The following is a 22,603-nucleotide window of genomic DNA, read 5'->3' as shown; positions in this document are numbered from 1 at the left end:
TGGATGACACTTGAGGTCTTTGATGGCGCTTTATAAATAAACCTGACTTGACTTGACTTGAAAATTTGACTTGACAGATTCATAATCAAGTCATTTTTTTAAATTAGTAGTTTACAGTGTAAATATAAATGCAGATATTACACAGATTACATAGTAAGTTTTAACAAGGAGAGCACTGAAACTGAAATGTTCTCTAGTACCTTCCATACCTCTTTACTCTTCTCATACTTTAAATGATGAATGAATATGGAATTATTCTATGTGGTTTGGGATGCAGCCTGGTGTTTTGTTATGCTTTAGTTCCAGCTTTTTCATGTGACCCTCTTGGCTGTTATTTACAGTTTCCCTGTTTTACAATTATTCTTACAGTGTGACATACTGTATATGGCAGGTAATAAATTTACCTTGTGTCCTGACCTTTTGCTGTCTGGAAGATAGCAGTGCCATGGAAAAAATTTTCGGGGCCCCTGCTTGTATTCAAGGGTGGCATAACTGTAATATAGTATCACATGTCTTTATTACATTTTTGTGCTTTAAAACTAAATGCTGTCTTTCTAACAGCTGATGAGTCTTCTAACCCTGAAGAAAAGAGGCAGTCTGCAGGCCAAGAAAACTTACCCACTACTCCAGCTGAACAGGGCCCCATAAATGAGGATAGACTAAATGCTACAGCTGGTACCTTCAAAAACGGACCGGCCACTGGTACGGGTACAGTGTCATGAAAATGCTTTTGTTCATGTAAGATATTGGGTCTGTCCTAAAACAATCCTAGTGAGATTCCTTGCTGCCCACCGCCTACCAAGGAGGATGGGTCCCTGCTGAGTCTGGTTCCTCTCAAGGTTCTTCCTGTAATTTTAAGGGAGTTTTTCCTTGCCACTGTCGCCCTCGGCTTGCTCAACAGGGTTTTTTTGGTCCTGGATTCTGTAAAGCTGCTTTGAGACAATGTTCATTGTAAAAAGCGCTATATTTTATTTATTTATTTGACTTGACTTGACTACCTAGGCAGCTGCCTAAGTAGAGAGGAATCTAACTGACAGTGAATTTTAAAAGGCAAATTCCTACCTACCGCCACAGTTAGCCTCAGACCAATTAAACCAATGCATGCCAGCTAACATCTCCCTCTGTGTACAGTGACAGTGCTGTCTATTTAGAGAGCTCACAAGGTTTTTAAACAGACCCATATACAACCTAAATAAACACAGACACTTTTTTAGTGTTATGTATTATGTTTCATTTATTAAAGTAAAAAAGTTAAAAAACACCAACTGTTCCTGTTAAAAATAGGAAATTCCTTCTTAGTAACTTAACTATTTAATCAACTTAACTATTTAACTTAACTATTTAACTTAACTATTTAATAGTAGTCAGTAGTGATGTACTATTATTTTTTCAGGGAATTGAAAAACTCGGCTGTGTTGTTCTTACAGGCACCATCAGGGCAACCAGTGTGGGTCAACTGGAGGTGTCAAGAGCCATTGCCCGCCACATGGGCATCGATCATTCGTTAGAGGCCCAGGCTGCTCAAAATCTCAAAGGAATTGCTATTGTCGTGCATGGTGCTCCACTCTCAGGTAGGGGACTAATTAAGTGTAACAATAAACAATTACTGTCAATTTAACAATTATGGAACTTATAAGTAATAATAGTTAGTAATAGTTATTTTATTGTTCAGGATGCAAATAGTGCATACATAATTGCATTGCTTTAAGTTCAAATACCAACTGACATAAGTATTTACTAGACAGCATGGTGGCACAGTGGGTAGCACTGTCATCTCACAGCAAGAAGGGCCTAGGTTTGATTACCCGCCTTTCACTCAACTCAGACACACCACTGTTCAGAATAAAGCAGTGGTAAAACAGACGATAAAAAAACACACAAAAAAAACATTTGAACAGTTAAAAGCATTTGTTTGACAATTCAAATGCTTGAATGTATGTAATATATGTAATTAACCCTAACACTATACATTTATGCATGTTTGCAATCCTACATACAATGTATTTACTGTATGGATAACCTCTTTACTTTTATGGTCCTCACTTTTGCTTCTGGCATAAGGGACAGTGGTAGCCTAGTGGGTAGGTCTTTGGGCTATCAACTGAAAGGTTGAGAGTTTAAATCCCAGCTCTGCCATGCAGCCACTGTTGGGCCCTTGAGCAAGGTCCTTAACCCTCTCTGCTCCAGGGACGCCGTACAATGACCCCAACTTCCAAACAAGCTGAGATATGTGAAGACAGAATTTGGTTGTATTGTACATCTAAATGACAAATGACATTTATGTAAAGAAATATTGATGTCTGTGTGCAGGTAAAACCGGTTTAGCAGTGAACCTGGCCAGGTACTATGGAGCAGCATGTCTGAGTATTGACTCGGTGGTGCAGGAGGCCCTGTTGTCTGGAAATAGTGTGGCAGCCATGCATGCCAGAGAGCTGTTTGGCACTGCTGCCTCAGAGTCCACGCATGAAACAGGAGTGAAAACTGGTGATGATAAATGTAAAGGTTTTTTTACAATGTATACATATCTTCACACAGCTGGAAGGCCTTTATTTGTATGATTATTTGTATGTAGATGTGCAAATTTTAATAAATACTTATAACATCTCACTATTAGTTAATGGTTTAGTGTTAATCAATCAGTTTAGGCTTATAGTAATTAAGTAAAATAAAATAAAAAAAATACTGATTTGTATGTCTTAGGCTTTATGCTTTAGTAAATAAAAACAGCTTAATCTTACAGTAATGTAGACCAGAATCAAAAACATTAATAGCATATTTAAAACTATTTGGCAATCAGAAGGTTGTTTTTATGCAAGTCATTAGTCAGCAGTTAATTACAACTAACAATGCTAATGAAATAAAATTTAGCAGTATCTAAAAGCTATTCTCTAAAGCAGACAGAGCACTGCTGTTTATTTAATATAACGTCAGCAGTGCTTCATCTACTTTAAACACATATCAATGCATGCTAAGTTTCATTTTATTGCTACATGCATATTGTTTACCAGTGACTCCACATTCAGAATAGATAACTTGTTTATAATTAAAATGGGCAGGTGTTTATTTATGATATAAAATACTGTTTTGATACCTTTATTTGTGTAACAGCATATTAATGTTGAGGGTGTTGAATTTCAAGGGTGCTGTTGAGTGTGATAAATTTCTTAACCCAACTTTTGCTCTCCCATAGTTTTTAATGTCATGTTTGGGTGTCTGGTATGCACAAACTTTGTATATACACCAATCAGCCATAACATTAAAACCACCTCCTTGTTTCTACACTCACTGTCCATTTTATTGGCTTCACTTACCATATACGTAGAAGCACTTTGTAGTTCTACAATTACTGACTGTAGTCCATCTGTTTTTCTGCATGCTTTATTAGCCCCCTTTCATGCTGTTCTTCAATGGTCAGGACTCTCCCAGGACCACTACAGAGTAGGTATTATTTGGTTGGTGGGTTATTCTCAGCACTGCAGTGACACTGACATGGTGGTGGTGTGTTGGTGTGTGTTGTGCTGGTATGAGTGGATAAGACACAGCAATGCTGATGGAGTTTTTAAATACCGTGTCCACTCACTGTCCACTCTGTTAGACACTCCTACCTAGTTGGTCCACCTTGTACAACAGCGCTGCTGTGTCTGATTCACTCATACCAGCACAACACACACTAACACACCACCACCATGTCAGTGTGACTGCAGTGCTGAGAATGATCCACCACCTAAATAATACCTGCTCTGTGGTGGTCCTGGGAGAGTCCTGACCATTGAAGAACAGGGTGAAAGCAGGCTGAAAAGGTATGTAGAGAATCAGATGGACTACAGTCAGTAATTGTAGAACTACAAAGTGCTTCTATACGGTAAGTTGAGATGATAAAATGGACAGTGAGGTGGTTTTAATGTTATGGCTGATCGGTGTACAGTGTATATACAGTTGTTGGTATTGAAGTACAGTTAAATGATTTTCCTACAGTATATTTGTGCATATTTGTTCCAATATATGTACATATAGCAGAAACAACTAATGTTATGTGTGTTTGGGTGTTTTAGTGCCCGATGTGTCAGGTCAGGCTGGTCAGGCTGGAGGGTTTCTTAGTGTTGAGGCAGTAGCCAGACACACTGCAGAAGGTGCTCAAGCCAGTGATCCCAAAGCCCCCACATCAACCATTTCAACCCGCATCAAGACCAGCACGACAGGAGTAAAGAGAAACGAAGGCTCTAACCCTACTGCTGCTTCAACGGTATCTTTAAATAGTGTTTACAGCATGACACTGATTTAAAAAACAACCAAATAGAACACTGTTATTGTAATCACTATGGGATGAATTTAACAGGGTGATAGAGAGGCTGCCACAGCAGGCTTAAGACTTAATTGCTTCTGAACCTAATTGCTTTGTCTGAACAGAGTTAAAATAAAGAAAAGCCAAAAAAATAATGTCTGTTAAACTTCAGCAAGTGGATGCAAAAATGAAAGAGGCAGGGAACAAACTAATCTTATACAACCCCAAATCAGAAGAAGTTGGGACAGTATGGAAAATGCAAATGTAGTAAAAAGTAAAAATGCAGTGTTCCTTACACTGACTTTTATTTGATTGCAGATCGTATGAACCCAAGATCTTTCATGTTTTGTCTGCTCAACTTTATTTCATTTGTAAATATACCTCCATTCCTGCATTTCAGGCCTGCAACACATTCCACAAAAAGTTGGGACGGGGCAAATTAGAGCTGCACACATTACAAAGGCATGGCTGCGGAAGAAGAGGGTACGGGTATTGTACTGGCCTGCCTGCAGTCCTGACCTGTCCCCAATAGAGAATGTGTGGAGAATTTTGAAACAAAAAATGTGACAACGACGACCCCGTACTGTTGCCCATTTTAAGACGTGTTTGCAGGAAGAATGGAACAAAATAAAAGCTGAAACACTGAATCACTTGGTGTCCTCGGTGCCAAAACGTCTTTTAAGTGTGGTGAAAAGGAATGGCAACATTACAAAGTGGTAAATGATTTACTGTCCCAACTTATTTTGGAACGTGTTGCAGGCCTGAAATGCAGGAATGGATGTTTATTAATAAATGAAATGAAGTCGACCAGACAAAACATGAAATATCGCATGAAATGTAAGAAGATTTTCCATGCTGTCCCAACTTTTTCTGATTTGTGCTTGTAGTATTGTTACTGTTTAGGACAGTTCCTGGAACGTATCAAGTCTATGTTGACTTACAGTACAGCTGTTCTGGTTGCTCATGGTAGCACAGCACATTATGTATACACTTTTATCTATTTTCTTTTAATTAGTCACCTACGTATATGTATTTCTGCCATTACTTGTGATAATTAATGCTCACTTATTTATGACACCAATTGATTCAGTTTTAAAAGCAGATTTTTGCCATTCTTCTATTATGCAGATCTAGAGTTGTTATACAGTATTTTGTGCTTAATAATGCACCACAAATGCAGGCAGGTCAGTCTAGCACTTGCAGTGTATGCACTACACATCTATTCGGTTCCACCTTAAAATATGTGGCTGTTTTGTGACTGATGCACGTATAGTTTTGGCACTCACTTAGCCCCCCACTGGTACCCTGTTTGTTGCTTTAATATTACTTTGAAATTGCACTCATCAAAGTACTATTTATAATCATCACATTAAATGATCAGATCTTTTTTAATGTCTGATACATTCTTGCAAATAGTAATTAACTTATTTTATAAACAGTTATAAAGAGAAAATGTAATTGACATAGTAGTTTGTGCTTGGAGTTGAAGTGCAGTAGGGCATTAGGCATTATAAAGGATGGGGAATGGGATAGATTGATGGATGGATGGATGGATAGATGGATGGACGGACGGGTGGGTGGATGGATGGATGATAGGGACAGTCAAGTATTACAACAGCTCAAGATACATCAGAAAAAAATACAAGAATTACAGTACAATGCTGGTAGGTAATAAATATATCTGCAATGTGTGATATATTAGAAAAATTGTAAAAGTGTCCGGTGCATTATATACATATACAGAGTGACAGATTATGCAACAACTTTAAACAACTTTTCAAGAGAACTTTTACAGGAGTCCATAAACTGACACAGTTTACTTTTGATCCGAGGGAACAAATCTGCCAAAGCTGTAAGTTTACATTTATGGCATTTAGCAGATGCGTTTATCCAAAGCAACTTCCAGTTGTAGCTAATAACAGTCAAGCAATTGAGGGATTAGGCCCTTGCTCAGGCGCCCAACGGTGGCAACTTGGTGGTAGTGAAGCATAAACCAATACCTTTTAATTACTAGTCTACTTTTTAATCTCTGAACTACTACTGCGCCTTACTTTGTAGCATGGGCTCTTATTTTCTTGTAGGTTCTTAAAATTACCTAAGTGGTAAAGTATCCATGCTGATATTAATAGGGCTAATTTTATTGTATCCAGTTCTAAGTGTTATAAACAGTGATTTCTAACTAAAACAAAATTAGTTTGGTAAGTCAGGTGTAAAGTAAGTGTTTGTTTTGTTTATTAGGGTTTTAACGTCATGTTTTACACTCTTTGGTTACACTCATGACAGACATGGTAGTTACTCATTTCTCATAGTTATTCATAGTCATCAGTTCACAAGGTTATATTGAACACAGTCCTGGACAATTTAGTATCTCAGATTCACCTCACTTGCATGTCTTTGGACTGTGGGAGGAAACCGGAGCACCCGGAGGAAACCCACGCTGACACGGGGAGAACATGCAAACTCCACACAGAAAGGAATCCGGACTGCCCCACCTGGGGATCGAACCCAGGACCTTCTTGCTGTGAGGCATTTAGCCTATACATTAAGAACCACCAAAACAGGTCTGCTATAAATTCAAAGTTGCTGGAACATAACACTGTGCACAGTCAATCAAGCTTAATATTGCCATGGGATATGCAAGAAAGAAGTATTTCTTGTACTTCTTGCATCTAAGGTCATGTAAAGCTTGCTTGATTTTAGACAGTGTCCAGAGTACCAGCAGCTTCTAAAAGTTTCCTTACAAAGGTACATCAGCTTTAAAAACAAGCCTATTTTTAACAGTGATTTTGGTGTTTGTGTACTAACAAGTTATTGGTTGTGTGCAGACTGGTCAGGGTCTCAGGCTCCGAAGTGCTAGTCAGATGGAAACTATGACTACCTTACTGCCTGAGGATGTGCTGCTTGAGATCCTGTCAGAGAGACTTCAGGTAAAATCACACACATGTTCATTTACCCTTCAGTCGTCAGTTCTATTACTATAGCTTAGCTAACAGTGATATATAACAGTGATATATATCTGTGACAAGTGCGCATTCCTATTCCGCTGTAGCTCAATGACTGTCACCGGGGCGTCATAATCGATGGTTTGGAGACGATGTATTGTCGTTTTCCAAGCACCGTGCTTCATGTTGTCCTTAAAGCCTTCAACAACCGCCAGCACATCTACATGATCGACCTGAACAACAACTACTACACTTTCAAAGCCAGAGAGAGAGCTCAAGTGGAGGCGGCAGGTATAAAACATGACAGGGTGACTGAATGAGATGAAACATAAAGAGAGTTAAACAAATTCATTTCAAGGGAGGATGCTACTATTTTATTCAATGTACATACACTGATCAGCTATAACATTAAAACCACCTCATTGTTTCTACACTCACTATCCATTTTATCAGCTCCACTTACCATATAGAAGCACTTTGTAGTTCTACAATTACTGACTGTAGTCCATCTGTTTCTCTACATACTTTTTTATCCTGCTTTCACCCTGTTTTTCAATGGTCAGGACCCGCACAGGACCACTACAGAGTAGGTATTATTTAGGTGTGGGATGATTCTCAGCACTGCAGTGACACTGACATGGTGGTGGTGTGTTACTGTGTTTTGTGCTGGTATGAGTGGATCAGACATAGCAGTGCTGCTGGAGTTTATAAATACTGTGTCCACTCACTGTCCACTATGTTAGACACTGCTACCTAGTTGGTCCACCTTGTAGATGTAAAGTCAGAGACGATCGCTCATCTATTGCTGCTGTTTGAATTGGTCATCTTCTAGACCTTCATCAGGGGTCACAGGATGCTGCCCACAGGGTGCTGTTGGCTGGATATATTTTTGGTTGGTGGACTATTCTCAGTCCAGCAGTGACAGTGATGTGTTTAAAAACTCCATCAGCATTGCTGTTTTTTATCCACTCATACCAGCACAACACACACTAACACACCACCACCATGTCAGTGTCACCGCAGTGCTGAGAATGATCTACCACCCAAATAATACCTGCTCTGTGGTGGTCCTGTGGGGGTCCTGACCATTGAAGAACAGCATGACAGGGGGCTAACAAAGCATGCAGAGAAACAGATGGACTACAGTCAGTAATTGTAGAACTACAAAGTGCTTCTATATGGTAAGTGGAGCTGATAAAATGGACAGTGAGCGTAGAAACAAGGAGGTGGTTTTAATGTTATGGCTTATTGGTGTATATACACATTATGTGCTCCCTACGTTAGACTGACGACCTGTTTGGGTTTTCTCCCAGTGAATTGTACCCACCCTAAATTAGATAAAGCAGTTGTAAAACAGACAATGAATAAATGAATGAATGTGTTAGAAGGAGGAGGGTCTTTTGTAATTGCAGTCAAAATTCAGACCTTATCCCAAATGAAATGCACTGGCATGACTTAACAAGACTTGAATAGTTGCTCATCACTGTTGTGCAGAACTGATGAGCAGCTACAGTAAATGTTATTAGTTGTTAAAGAAGGTTTTACCAAGATGGAGATTATGGAGGCTTTATTGTCATTTAGGCTATATATGGGTACATATTGAAACGAAACAACGTTTCTCCAGGACCACTGTGCAATATAGAACATACAGTCAAGTCGGAAAGTCTGCACACCCCTTTCACCTTCTCCACGTTTTATTACGTTACAGACTCATTCTATAATAAATCGAGTTCATTTTTTGCCTCAAACATCAACACACAATCACCAATAATTATGAAGTGAAAACAGGGTTTAGAAAATATGCAATTTTATTTTACTGACAAAAATGGTTTATTTAGTGGTTACATATCTGTACACACCCTTAGCCTAATACTTGGTTAATGCAATTACAGCTTCAAGGCATCTTGGGAAAGAAGCTACAAGCTTGGCACACTTGTTTCTGGACATTTTTGCACATTCCTCTTGGCATATCCTTGCAAGCTCCCTCAGGTTGGATGGGGAGCGTCGGTACACATCCATTTTCAGCTCCTTCCACAGATGTTCGATTGGATTCAGGTCTGGGCTCTGGCAGACCTGAATCCAATCGAACATCTGTGGAAGGAGCATTCACAGACTTTTTCCAAAGCCACTTCTTTGTTCTCTTGGCTGTGTGCTTTGGGTTGTTGTCATGTTGGAAGGTAAACCTTCACCCCAGTCTGAGGTCCAGAGCTCTCTGGAGCAGTTTTCTTCAAGGATCTCGGTGTACTTCGGCTGCATTCATCTTTCCTTCTATCAGGACTAGTCGCCCCGGTCCCGCTGCTGACCTGGCGGCCAGGTCTAGGAAGATCTTCTTCCATTTATGAATGATGGTGGCCACTGTGCTCTCTGGGACCTGTAAAGCTGCAGCAATTTTTCTGTACCCTTCTCCAGATCTATGCCTTGACACAATCCTGTTTCTGAGGTCTGCAGATAATTCCTTTGACCCCATGGCTTGGAGTTTGCTCTGATATGCACTGTCAACTGTGGGACCTTATATAGGCAGGTGTTGGCAATCCCCAATCATGTCCAGTCAATTGAATTTACCACAGATGGACTCCAATTAAATTGTAGAAACACCTCAAGCAGTATCAGTGAAAACAAAATGCACCTCAGCTCACTTTTGTGTGTCATATCAAAGGGTGTGCACACTTGTGCACATATGATATTTTACTTTTTGATTTTAAACAAATTAGCACAAATGTCTAAAAACCTGCTTTCACTTTGTCATTGTGGGCTATTTTGTGTCGAATTTTGTGACAAAAATGGGGTGTGCAGACTTTCTGGCTTGACTGTAAGTGCAAAAATATACACAATATACACAGTACAGACAAAAAACAGTTGCTATAGAAGTGATGATCAGACCACATTTAATGGGATAATTAATGCAGACATGTCTCCAGATTGCTCACAAACATTTCTTGCAACTGGCTGTATCTTTAAGAGGCCTTACAGAAAGAACAGATGGAGAGAGAAAAACTGTGTCTATTAGAGATTGATGAAGATGAGTATGATGCTCTGCCAGAGAAAGAGAAAGAACGTGTAGACCTTCTACATCTGGAGAGGCTGAGAGAATTCAAGCACAGGTAACTCAGTGCTACCTATTTATTCTGACATTCAACATATGACTTTTAATCCTGTTTACTAAAAGAAAAAATACTAAAATGTATAATAGAAAGAATAGGAGAATGCCTTTATTTGTCATATATACATATACACGTGTACTTTCTTTGTACACATATTCCAGCTTGTTTGGAAGCTGGGGTCTGTTTAGTAAAAGAGGGGGGTCAGCCATTTTAGAGCAGACAGGGTTAAGGGCCTTGTTCTAGAGCCCAACAGTGGCTGCATAGCAGAGCTTGAAATTGAACCCAAAATTCTACCCACTAGGCTAACACGGTCCCTAAGATGGGTCATTTGGTGTTGTATTGGTGATTTTGGTTCTCTGAATTATATAGATTTTCTTTATATAGCTCTTATAAGATTAGTAATGCAACAGTCCCTTTATTCTGTTAATATTTTAAACACTATTAAAATGACATTTAAAATGATTTTCATTATAGACTGGCGACCTGTCTGTGGTGTTTCTGGTTTTTGCCCAATGAATTAGACCCACCATGACCCCTGACCAGGATACAATGGTGGTAAAATAAGAAATAAATGAATTATTGTTATTATTATTACCACTTTGTCCTGGTCATGTTCGTGGCGGGTCAAATACAGGAAACACTGCCAGGACAGGTCACCAGTCCATCAGGGCAAGCAAACATCCACACACACACATTCACACTTTCGGCAGTTTAAGTAGCTCTGGTTGACCTGACTGCATGTCTTTGGACTTGTGGGAGGAAACCGGAGCACCTGGAGAAATCCCACATTGACACAGAGAGATCATGCACACTCCACACAGAAAGGACCCTGGCTGCCGGGCCCAAGAATCAAACCCAGGCCCTTCTTGCTGTGAGGTGACAGACAACAATGTAGGAAGATTTTACACTAACAAGAATTGTATGAACTTTAATAATGTAACTGATGTAGAAAGCAGGAGAGACTGGGGCAGGAGCAGGAAAAGAAGAAGCTGCAATCGGTGTTGGACAGGCTCAAAGATGTGGACCAGTTAAAAAAAAAGAAAGGAAAAATAGAATCTCCTAAAGAGTACTCCTCAGGAAAGAAAAGCCAGTTGGGTGGAAAACAGGTCAGAACTCTATTCTTAGTTCATTGAAGAAATAAGCATACGTTAGATTTCTATTCATTTCATATTTTCTGTATGTAGTCTGTTGTAGCATTGCTTTCTGAAAGCAGACATGAACAGCTCCCCAAGGAGGGCAGAAAAATGTCCATGTGCACAGATGATAAAGAGTCAGTTGTGGACGCTGCTGGAGAACTGGATAACGTGGGCAAAAAGAAAAAAGTCAAAGGAAATGACAGCAAGCTAGATCACCAGGATTCCCTACTGCCATCAGAAGAACTAGATGGAGAACCGGTTTGTGTAAACCTATAATAAACCTATTAAGTGTTTTGCTCTTGCATTGTAAGAATACATCCGGTTAATACCAAGCAGGTTAAAAATCAAAGCATCACCGTGATTGTGAGTTTGATCACAACACTATTCTTTCCATCTATCAAAAACCACAGTGGTTATTAGGAGTTACAGATAAAATTGAAAAAGAGTAACATTTTTGCTAAGTTTGAAGATTTTCTGGTGTTTTTAGAGAGAATACCAATTAAAAGTTTGAATCTTAGCAGAGCCACTGACCTGGCCAGGCATCCACACAAACAATTCAAACAAATTTGGCTGTGTTTGAGGTAGGGGTGGGCGGACAGGATTACTTTCCACTGCCGTTGTAACACAGTATGTGATCTCCGGGACTTGGCCGGGTGCCTGTGCAAGTGGATGGGGAGGCACATGGGGCAAGGCGTAGCTCTCTGTACGTGACACTGCTCTGTGTGAAGTGGCTGGTGAGCAAGATACGGGGTGAGGGGAAACGCAGGGGAGGGGGGACAGGGGCATAATATAGCTTATTTATATCAGAATACATCGACACACACACAGGTGTTACAGTATTTCTGACCGTATCGTTCTCTACAAAACATAACACCAATGTTGCATTGCAAAAAAATATTTATTAACCTCCAACCCACTATAGAACAATCCAAGCCAAATCCACTCAGATTTATTTATTTTTTCTCCTTGCTTTTACGCTGTACATCAGCACACAAACTTTGATCGCTCGCTACTTGTTGACGTGGTATCATTAAACCCCTCGTCACTTCTCGTGTTTGTTTTCGTGACAAAACGTAGTTTGGGAGACCAGAGAAGCTCACCTGCGATTCCAGTTGGTGATAGATCGTGTTGTGTAAAACCCCCTATCACCGATCAGTCGTGTAGTGTGAAAGCCACACCGACTTGAAAGACTCCCGAGATCCAGTTGTGCAGTGTGAACTGTACAGCAACCGGACGAATTGGAAAATCGTGTAGTGTGAACTAAGCATTAGAAGCAGGAAACATCAACTTAAGGATAAAATGTTCACTTGCTGCCTAATATATCCCACCCACTAACAGGTGCCGTGATGAAGAGATAATCAGTGTTATTCACTTCACCTGTCAGTGCTCATAATGTTATGCCTGGTTGGTGTATGTGCCAACCTTTTCTCTTTGTCTGGTTGATCTTAAGTGAGGGGAAAGGGGGTTTTCAATAAATAAATCGGTAGAAAATAAAAAGCCACCTATCATAGACATGGAGAAGAAATTTATTCTAGACTAGAATATAATAATAAGGCAAGAGATTATAAAAATGTAACGTTTAAAAAGCAATATTTTGGATAATACTTATACTTATTGGATAATACTGATTTTGATCTTAACAGAGAACTGACGCCCAGAAACAGCTGTTCAGCCGATTCCATCTCTATGAGCAGAGCCAGCAACAGATCCAGCAGATACTGCAGCACTGGGACCGTACTCAGGGCCACGTTCTGCACCCTGCCTCTTTTGAAGAACAAACCCAGGAGTCTGGGGAGGCACACGCACGCCAAGCACTCTCTGGCAAGAAGGTCAGAAAAGAGCGGGAGAAGGAGACAGAAAAGCATAAATCTGACAAACTTGATTCCAAGATGATGTCGCCATTGCCAAGTCAGGCACATATGCTGCCCAGTGGCATTAGCAGCTTAGAGAAAGAACTGGCATCAGACCTCGTACCTCACATCTGCATCGCTGTTAATCGAAACGAAGGGCCAAGCATGGCTGATCTTGTTGGCAAGTTAAAACTGCCACCCCTGGAGGAGGTACTGTTGGGTACACTTGGCACATTCCAGCATCGTTATCCTTTTTTAATTGTTAAATTTTATACATTAATTTTCATTATAATATAATTTTGCCATTGGAGTGGGTGTCTCACAGCAACACGGATTTTTGGGATTCGATCTGTGGTCACTGTCTGTGAGAAGGTAAATCTGGCTACTCTACTTTGCCTCTAGGTGTAAGTGAATAAATGAGTAAAGGTGGGCCTTGTCAGCGGTGCATTCCTGCTTTGCCCCAGTGTTACTGGTATAATTCTACCACTAAAGGGCTCAAACACTGGCTGTCTGTTCAAATAATTCAGTCCACCTACGGTCGGCGCGGTGACTCGGTGGGTAGCACTGTTGCCTCACAACAAGAAAGTCCTGGGTTTGATTCCCAGGTGGAGTGGTCCGAGTTCTTTCTGTGTGGAGTTAGCATGTTCTCCACGTGTCCACGTTTCCAGTTTCCTCCCACAGTCCAAAGACATGCAAGTGAGGTGAATTGGAGATACTAAATTGTCCATGACTGTGTTTGACATTAAAACCTGAACTAATGAATCTATCCAGTAACTACCTGTTCTGTTATAAATGTACCCAAAGTGTGTAAAACATTAAAAACCTAATAAATAAATAAGTCCACCTACTGGTATGGGTGCCAAGAGGAAACACACTGGCAAAGAACATACAACCACTTTACAGACAGTGACTGTATGCAAGAATTGGTGCTAGAACCCTGCTGCTATGCGACCCCCACACTATCTACTGCGTGTGTGTGTGTGTGTGTGTGTGTGTGTGGTGGTTTTAATGTCATGTGTATATATACTGTATATATATACAGTATATATATATACAGTGTATCACAGAAGTGAGTACACCCCTCACATTTCTGCAGATATTTAAGTATATCTTTTCATGGGACAACACTGACAAAATGACACTTTGACACAATGAAAAGTAGTCTGTGTGCAGCTTATATAACAGTGTAAATTTAATCTTCCCTCAAAATAACTCAATATACAGCCATTAATGTCTAAACCACCGGCAACAAAAGTGAGCACACCCCTTAGTGAAAGTTCCTGAAGTGTCAATATTTTGTGTGGCCACCATTATTTCCCAGAACTGCCTTAACTCTCCTGGGCATGGAGTTTACCAGAGCTTCACAGGTTGCCACTGGAATGCTTTTTCACTCCTCCATGACGACATCACGGAGCTGGCGGATATTCGAGACTTTGCGCTCCTCCACCTTCCGCTTGAGGATGCCCCAAAGATGTTCTATTGGGTTTAGGTCTGGAGACATGCTTGGCCAGTCCATCACCTTTACCCTCAGCCTCTTCAATAAAGCAGTGGTCGTCTTAGAGGTGTGTTTGGGGTCATTATCATGCTGGAACACTGCCCTGCGACCCAGTTTCCGGAGGGAGGGGATCATGCTCTGCTTCAGTATTTCACAGTACATATTGGAGTTCATGTGTCCCTCAATGAAATGTAACTCCCCAACACCTGCTGCACTCATGCAGCCCCAGACCATGGCATTCCCACCACCATGCTTGACTGTAGGCATGACACACTTATCTTTGTACTCCTCACCTGATTGCCGCCACACATGCTTGAGACCATCTGAACCAAACAAATTAATCTTGGTCTCATCAGACCATAGGACATGGTTCCAGTAATCCATGTCCTTTGTTGACATGTCTTCAGCAAACTGTTTGCGGGCTTTCTTGTGTAGAGACTTCAGAAGAGGCTTCCTTCTGGGGTGACAGCCATGCAGACCAATTTGATGTAGTGTGCGGCGTATGGTCTGAGCACTGACAGGCTGACCCCCCACCTTTTCAATCTCTGCAGCAATGCTGACAGCACTCCTGCGCCTATCTTTCAAAGACAGCAGTTGGATGTGATGCTGAGCACGTGCACTCAGCTTCTTTGGACGACCAACGCGAGGTCTGTTCTGAGTGGACCCTGCTCTTTTAAAACGCTGGATGATCTTGGCCACTGTGCTGCAGCTCAGTTTCAGGGTGTTGGCAATCTTCTTGTAGCCTTGGCCATCTTCATGTTGCGCAACAATTCGTCTTTTAAGATCCTCAGAGAGTTCTTTGCCATGAGGTGCCATGTTGGAACTTTCAGTGACCAGTATGAAAGAGTGTGAGAGCTGTACTACTAAATTGAACACACCTGCTCCCTATGCACACCTGAGACCTAGTAACACTAACAAATCACATGACATTTTGGAGGGAAAATGACAAGCAGTGCTCGATTTGGACATTTAGGGGTGTAGTCTCTTAGGGGTGTACTCACTTTTGTTGCCGGTGGTTTAGACATTAATGGCTGTATATTGAGTTATTTTGAGGAAAGAATAAATTTACACTGTTATATAAGCTGCACACAGACTACTTTTCATTGTGTCAAAGTGTCATTTTGTCAGTGTTGTCCCATGAAAAGATATACTTAAATATCTGCAGAAATGTGAGGGGTGTACTCACTTTTGTGATACACTGTATATATATATATATATATATACAGTATATATATATATATATATATATATATATATATATATATATATATATATACACAGTATATATACTGTAGAACTACAAAGTGCTTCTATATGGTAAGTGGAGATGATAAAATGGACAGTGAGTGTGGAAACAAGGAGGTAGTTATGTTGTGTATGTTGAGTATGTTATGCCTTATTATCTTGTCTTTCGAATTTTTAAACAGGCTTCAGACTCTTCATCTTAAAATTGCTAATCAAGTGACTTATTCATTACTATTGTAGGTACTGGATGGTTTAGGGCTTGGACCAAGTGGTCCTCCCATTCCTCCTCCCATGCTGTTCTCGGTGGTACCACATCCCAGAAGAAGTTTGTCAAGCCCCAAGCTTACTTCAAGCTGTTTTACCTTTCTGATGCCCGTATCTCTGGAGGAGCTAGAGGAAAAGACGGAGGCAGACTCGGATTTAGAAGCCCTAAGTCGCTCTGTATCTGCAAAGGTACTCAACGTTTTTACTTTTGTGTAATAATACATAATATTTTAAACTATGTTTAAGTCATTTGGTTTGTGTTTGTTAATATTAATCTAGTTTTAAATCACGAGAAACAGTTTATTCAGCCAAATACAATAGTTCGGACACTTAGCCATTTAGCATTTAATAATGTTGCACCAATGACCTCATATAGTACACACCTTTTATCTTGTTAATTTTGTCATTGATATTAGATTACTATTAGAAGTTATCTTGTATTTTGATTGCAAGACTTTTTTTTTTTTTTTGCATTTTTCTCTCAGTCTAGTCTATCCAATTATCCAATTGTGTTTTGCTTTGTCTCTACTGCTGCTGATTTCTACTCCTGACTGAGGAGAGCCGTGACTAACACACACCCCCTCCAACACGTGTGCAGTAGCCGACTGCATCTTTTCACCTGCATGAAGCGAGTTCATATGGGGCTCAGTCTTGCATACAGAGAGTCACACACTGATCTCCATTATCCCCTGTCTCTGTGCAGGCACCATCAATCAGCCAGAAGAGGTTGTAATTGCATCAGTTATAAGGAATCCCCTTCGGGATCCAACCTGATGAACAAGCCATTTATTGTCTGTGTAGGCACCCAGTCTGCTGGTAGCAGATCTGAGATTAGAACTCACAAGCTAAACATGTCAGCTCTGGTGTGCTAGCGTGTTTTACTGCTGCCTCAAAAATTAAGAGATGAAAATGTTTAATAATCACTATGACAAAAATGAACAGAATTGATGCTGTTTTTATTGGAATGATACAATGAGTGTGTTTGTTTGCTTGTCAGGAGAACATGATAACCCCAACGAAAAGCAAAGGGAAGAAGACTTCAGTGAAGGAAGAGTCACTGAAAGAAAGCACAAAAGACAAGCGCCGGCCTCCAACCAAGAAAGGAGGCAAGAGTGCAGATTCTCGTTCTCCTCCACTCAGCACAGTCACTCCTTTACCTGATACGAACCCTGACAAATCTGTTGAGGAGAGTCAGTCGGAGGGTGCTCAAAGGTATTTTTATGATCACCAAACACTACAGTACTTTAATTGCCTATTACTGCATACATGATACAATGACTTTCATAATGTTAAACTAAATAGATTATACAAAGCCAAACTGAGCACCACCCATTGTATAATTTTTTGTAATTAAAAAAAAAGAGCAGCAAGAAGGTCCTGGGTTTGATTCCCAGGTGTGGCATTCCAGGGCCTTTCTGTGCGGAGTTTGCATGTTCTTCTCGTCTCTGTTTGGGTTTCCTCTGTGAGCTTAGTGTTTCCTTCCACAGTCCAAAGACATGCAGTCAGGCAAATTGGAGATACAGTTTAAAACTCAACGTCAATTGGTTCTGGGACTGGTGGCGAGTTTAAAAGGCATTGAGTTTCAAGGTATTTTTTCCCATAATGGGAAACCTGTTAATGCGTTCCATGGTCTCGTGGACTGTAAAATAATGGGGTTGTTTTTGACACTTATACACTGAAAATAATGCAAGTATAATATAAAAACACTGAAATAAAAATCTGATTCTTACAATTTCTCAGAGCCCCGAGCTGGAACACAAGTTTAAAAGTGAAACAGTGAGGAAAATCCAGCTGAACACAGATACATGTGGAGCTTTCAGAGTGAATCTGACAGTTATTCCACACAAATGCAGATTCAGCTCATATGCACACTTTGATGACGTATTACCACAGTGGTCAAGCCGAGTGCTGAACAAAGCGACTGTTAATTTGAAATTAAATTAAAAAAAATAGGTTTCAAGGTCAGAGTCAGAGTTTCAAGGTATTTTTTCCCATAAGGATATATGGGAAACCTGTTAATGCGTTCCATGGTCTCGTGGACTGTAAAATAATGGGGTTGTTTTTGACACTTATACACTGAAAATAATGCAAGTATAATATAAAAACACTGAAATAAAAATCTGATTCTTACAATTTCTCAGAGCCCCGAGCTGGAACACAAGTTTAAAAGTGAAACAGAGAGGAAAATCCAGCTGAACACAGATACATGTGGAGCTTTCAGAGTGAATCTGACAGTTATTCCACACAAATGCAGATTCAGCTCATATGCACACTTTGATGACGTATTACCGCAGTGGTCAAGCCGAGTGCTGAACAAAGCGACTGTTAATTTGAAATTAAATTAAAAAAAATTGAAAAACAAACTGAACACGTTGGGTTTAAGGAAAACGTTGAGTTTACGTGTACATATTTCTTGACAAAGGGCGTTTCGTTTCAAAGATTTTGAGTTTAGGGGACGTTGAGTTACAAGGTACCACTGTACTAAATTGCCCAAGACGTGGATGTGTGGGAGAATGTGTGTGTGTGTGTGTGTTTTTGCCCTCTGATGGACTGGCAACCTGTCTAGGGTGTTTCCTACATGTTGGCTGGTGAATTACCTATGGCAACCCTGAGTAGGATAAAGTGGTGGTAAAATAGACAATGAAAGACTAAATAAATGAATTAATGAATTAAAAAATCATCTATGTCATTGCCAATGCCAGTAAAATCATTGCCTTCATAACTTCCATAACTAACTGGAAGGCTGTGTAATTGCTCCCATGACTTCGACCGTTACCAGCCATAATTGTTTATGCATTTTGTCCCTTTTTCTCCCGATTTTAGCACGTCCAATTTTTACTCAATTGCGTTATGCTTCCTTTTTACTAAAGCTGGCCTCCGCCCCGATTGAGGAGAGCGAGACTGTCACATGCGCAGTGTGCAGTAGCCGACTGGATCTTTTCACCTGCACGAGGCGAGTTCATATGCCGATCAGCTTTGTGCACGGAGAGCGACAACCTGATCAGCATTATTCCTCAACTCTGTGCAGACGGCATCAACCAGCCAGCAGAAGTTGTAATTCACTCAGTTATGAGGAGTCCTTATCCGGCTTTATCCTACCCTATGAACAACAGCCAATCGTTGTTCATGTAGCTGCCCAGTCCTGCCGGATGAGATTCGATACAATGTATTTGAAATCCCAGCTTTGGTGTGCTAGCGTATTTAGCCGCTACGCCACCTGAGTGGCTACCATAATTGTTTATTTCTTCACATGAACTGCTCAGCTATTGCCGAGCATTTTCATTGGCTTCAGGTCAGAGACCACTGGGCCCTTCCAAAACTTTATATCTCTGTCTACAGGTCCTTCTCAAAAAATTAGCATATTGTGATAAAGTTCATTATTTTCCATAATGTAATGATAAAAATTAAACTTTCATATATTTTAGATTCATTGCACACCAACTGAAATATTTCAGGTCTTTTATTGTTTTAATACTGATGATTTTGGCATACAGCTCATGAAAACCCAAAATTCCTATCTAAAAAAATTAGCATATTTTAAAAAGAAAAGAAAAGTGTTTCAATAAAAGAAAAGTGTTTTTAATACAAAAAAAGTCAACCTTCAAATAATTATGTTCAGTTATGCACTCAATACTTGGTCGGGAATCCTTTTGCAGAAATGACTGCTTCAATGCGGCGTGGCATGGAGGCAATCAGCCTGTGGCACTGCTGAGGTGTTATGGAGGCCCAGGATGCTTCGATAGCGGCCTTAAGCTCATCCAGAGTGTTGGGTCTTGTGTCTCTCAACTTTCTCTTTACAATATCCCACAGATTCTCTATGGGGTTCAGGTCAGGAGAGTTGGTAGGCCAATTGAGCACAGTAATACCATGGTCAGTAAACCATTCACCAGTGGTTTTGGCACTGTGAGCAGGTGCCAGGTCGTGCTGAAAAATGAAATCTTCATCTCCATAAAGCTTTTCAGCAGATGGAAGCATGAAGTGCTCCAAAATCTCCTGATAGCTAGCTGCATTGACCCTGCCCTTGATAAAACACAGTGGACCAACACCAGCAGCTGACATGGCACCCCAGACCATCACTGACTGTGGGTACTTGACACTGGACTTCAGGCATTTTGGCATTTCCTTCTCCCCAGTCTTCCTCCAGACTCTGGCACCTTGATTTCCGAAAACAGTACTTTGGACCACTGAGCAACAGTCCAGTGCTGCTTCTCTGTAGCCCAGGTCAGGCGCTTCTGCCGCTGTTTCTGGTTCAAAAGTGGCTTGACCTGGGGAATGCGGCACCTGTAGCCCATTTCCTGCACACGCCTGTGCATGGTGGCTCTGGATGTTTCTACTCCAGACTCAGTCCACTGCTTCCGCAGGTCCCCCAAGGTCTGGAATCGGCCCTTCTCCACAATCTTCCTCAGGGTCCGGTCACCTCTTCTCGTTGTGCAGCGTTTTCTGCCACACTTTTTCCTTCCCACAGACTTCCCACTGAGGTGCCTTGATACAGCACTCTGGGAACAGCCTATTCGTTCAGAAATTTCTTTCTGTGTCTTACCCTCTTGCTTGAGGGTGTCAATGATGGCCTTCTGGACAGCAGTCAGGTCGGCAGTCTTACCCATGATTGCAGTTTTGAGTAATGAACCAGGCTGGGAGTTTTTAAAAGCCTCAGGAATCTTTTGCAGGTGTTTAGAGTTAATTCGTTGATTCAGATGATTAGGTTAATAGCTCGTTTAGAGAACCTTTTCATGATATGCTAATTTTTTGAGATAGGAATTTTGGGTTTTCATGAGCTGTATGCCAAAATCATCAGTATTAAAACAATAAAAGACCTGAAATATTTCAGTTGGTGTGCAATTAATCTAAAATATATGAAAGTTCAATTTTTATCATTACATTATGGAAAATAATGAACTTTATCACAATATGCTAATTTTTTGAGAAGGACCTGTATTTACCCATTTAAATGTGAAATTACTTTTGGGTTCAGTTGGCATTGTACAAGACTAGATTACCGCTTTCATGAGATTCAACCTAACCTCCTTTATTCAACTTCTTATGTTCTCATTATTTTGATTTGAGAGTAACACATTGAAGCTATAATATTATACATGGCTAGTCACATTTCCCAGCTTTGATCTCTTCTTTTAATAAATGTCTGTGTGATGTTTGGCATGTTCCCTCAGACAATAAATGGTTTTAATGTGCTGCATTATCACAGATCATCACAGCAAATTCAGACCTACATTAATATAGGATGTGAGGACATCCACACATGTCTATATAATCACATAAACATGCCTTTATAATAGCATTGTACACAGAATTTCTGGGGTGGGCTTTAGGGCCACCACAAGCATGAGCAGGGTAACGGGTTCTTATAGTTAAATGAATACATTAGAATTGTTTAGAAATATTTAAATTCAAATATTTAAATTCAAATATTTAAAATTCTAATATTGTCATAGGCATTTAGCACTAATAACCTCAGCAATTATTTATTCATTTCACTGGGCGAAAGGTAGCAAACTCCCAGAACAGGTTGCCAGTCTGTCTTAGGGCAAAAACATTCACACACACACACACACACACACACACACACACACACACACACACACACACTTAGGGCAATTTAGTATGTCCAATTAACCTCACTTGCATGTCTTTGGACTGTGGGAAGAAACTGGAGCTCCTTGAAGAAACCCATGCAGACAGAAGGAGAACATGCAGAAAGGACCCGGACCTACTTACTGTGAGGCAACAGTGCTACCCACTGAGCCACTATGCCACCAATCTCACCATTTACCATTTACTACTTATAAAGGGGGGTGGCACGGTGTCTAAATGGGTAGCACTGCTGCCTCACAGCAAGAAGGTCCTGGGTTAGATCCGCAGGTGGGGTGGACCAGGGTCCTCTGTGTGTGAAGTTTGCATGTTCTCCCTGTGTCTGCGTGGGTTTCCTCTGGGTGCTCCGGTTTCCTCCCACAGTCCAAAAACATGCAGTCTAGTTAATTGGAGACACTGAATTGCCCTATAAGGGAATTGATGTGTATGTGTGTGTATGTGTGCCGACCTGCGATGGACTGGCACCCCGTCCAGGGTGTTACTGTGTGCCATGCGCCCATTGAAAAGCTGGGATAGGCTCCAGTGTACACACAGTGTAAATTTATATTACATGTTATAAAAAACGTAGAGCTGGGCATTTAAATGCTGAAGCATAGCACCGGACCATCTTGTGTTTTTTAATCATTCATGAGTATATTATTGGTAATAAAATTGGAAAAATTTGAATATTTAATACAAAAC

At 40.6% G+C, this 22,603-nt stretch overlaps 1 protein-coding gene across 1 annotated transcript in view; it reads left to right on the top strand.

The window, feature by feature from the left end:
• The window catches only part of hydin (HYDIN axonemal central pair apparatus protein), a 262,192-nt gene that overhangs the window by 175,622 nt on the left and 63,967 nt on the right, over nt 1-22,603 (top strand). The window contains exons 36-47 of the mRNA XM_063004123.1: nt 562-702; nt 1,428-1,571; nt 2,311-2,496; nt 4,053-4,243; nt 7,108-7,209; nt 7,332-7,515; nt 10,184-10,325; nt 11,275-11,431; nt 11,510-11,719; nt 13,105-13,521; nt 16,292-16,504; nt 17,313-17,527. Coding sequence (XP_062860193.1) covers nt 562-702; nt 1,428-1,571; nt 2,311-2,496; nt 4,053-4,243; nt 7,108-7,209; nt 7,332-7,515; nt 10,184-10,325; nt 11,275-11,431; nt 11,510-11,719; nt 13,105-13,521; nt 16,292-16,504; nt 17,313-17,527 — 2,302 coding nt within the window. The remainder of the gene's footprint in view (nt 1-561; nt 703-1,427; nt 1,572-2,310; nt 2,497-4,052; nt 4,244-7,107; nt 7,210-7,331; nt 7,516-10,183; nt 10,326-11,274; nt 11,432-11,509; nt 11,720-13,104; nt 13,522-16,291; nt 16,505-17,312; nt 17,528-22,603) is intronic.

This window comes from Trichomycterus rosablanca, chromosome 11, assembly GCF_030014385.1.
Source record: "Trichomycterus rosablanca isolate fTriRos1 chromosome 11, fTriRos1.hap1, whole genome shotgun sequence".
NCBI lineage: Eukaryota > Metazoa > Chordata > Actinopteri > Siluriformes > Trichomycteridae > Trichomycterus > Trichomycterus rosablanca.
The sequence above is the reverse complement of the archived record's forward strand: the minus strand, read 5'-3'. Positions and strand labels throughout refer to the sequence as shown.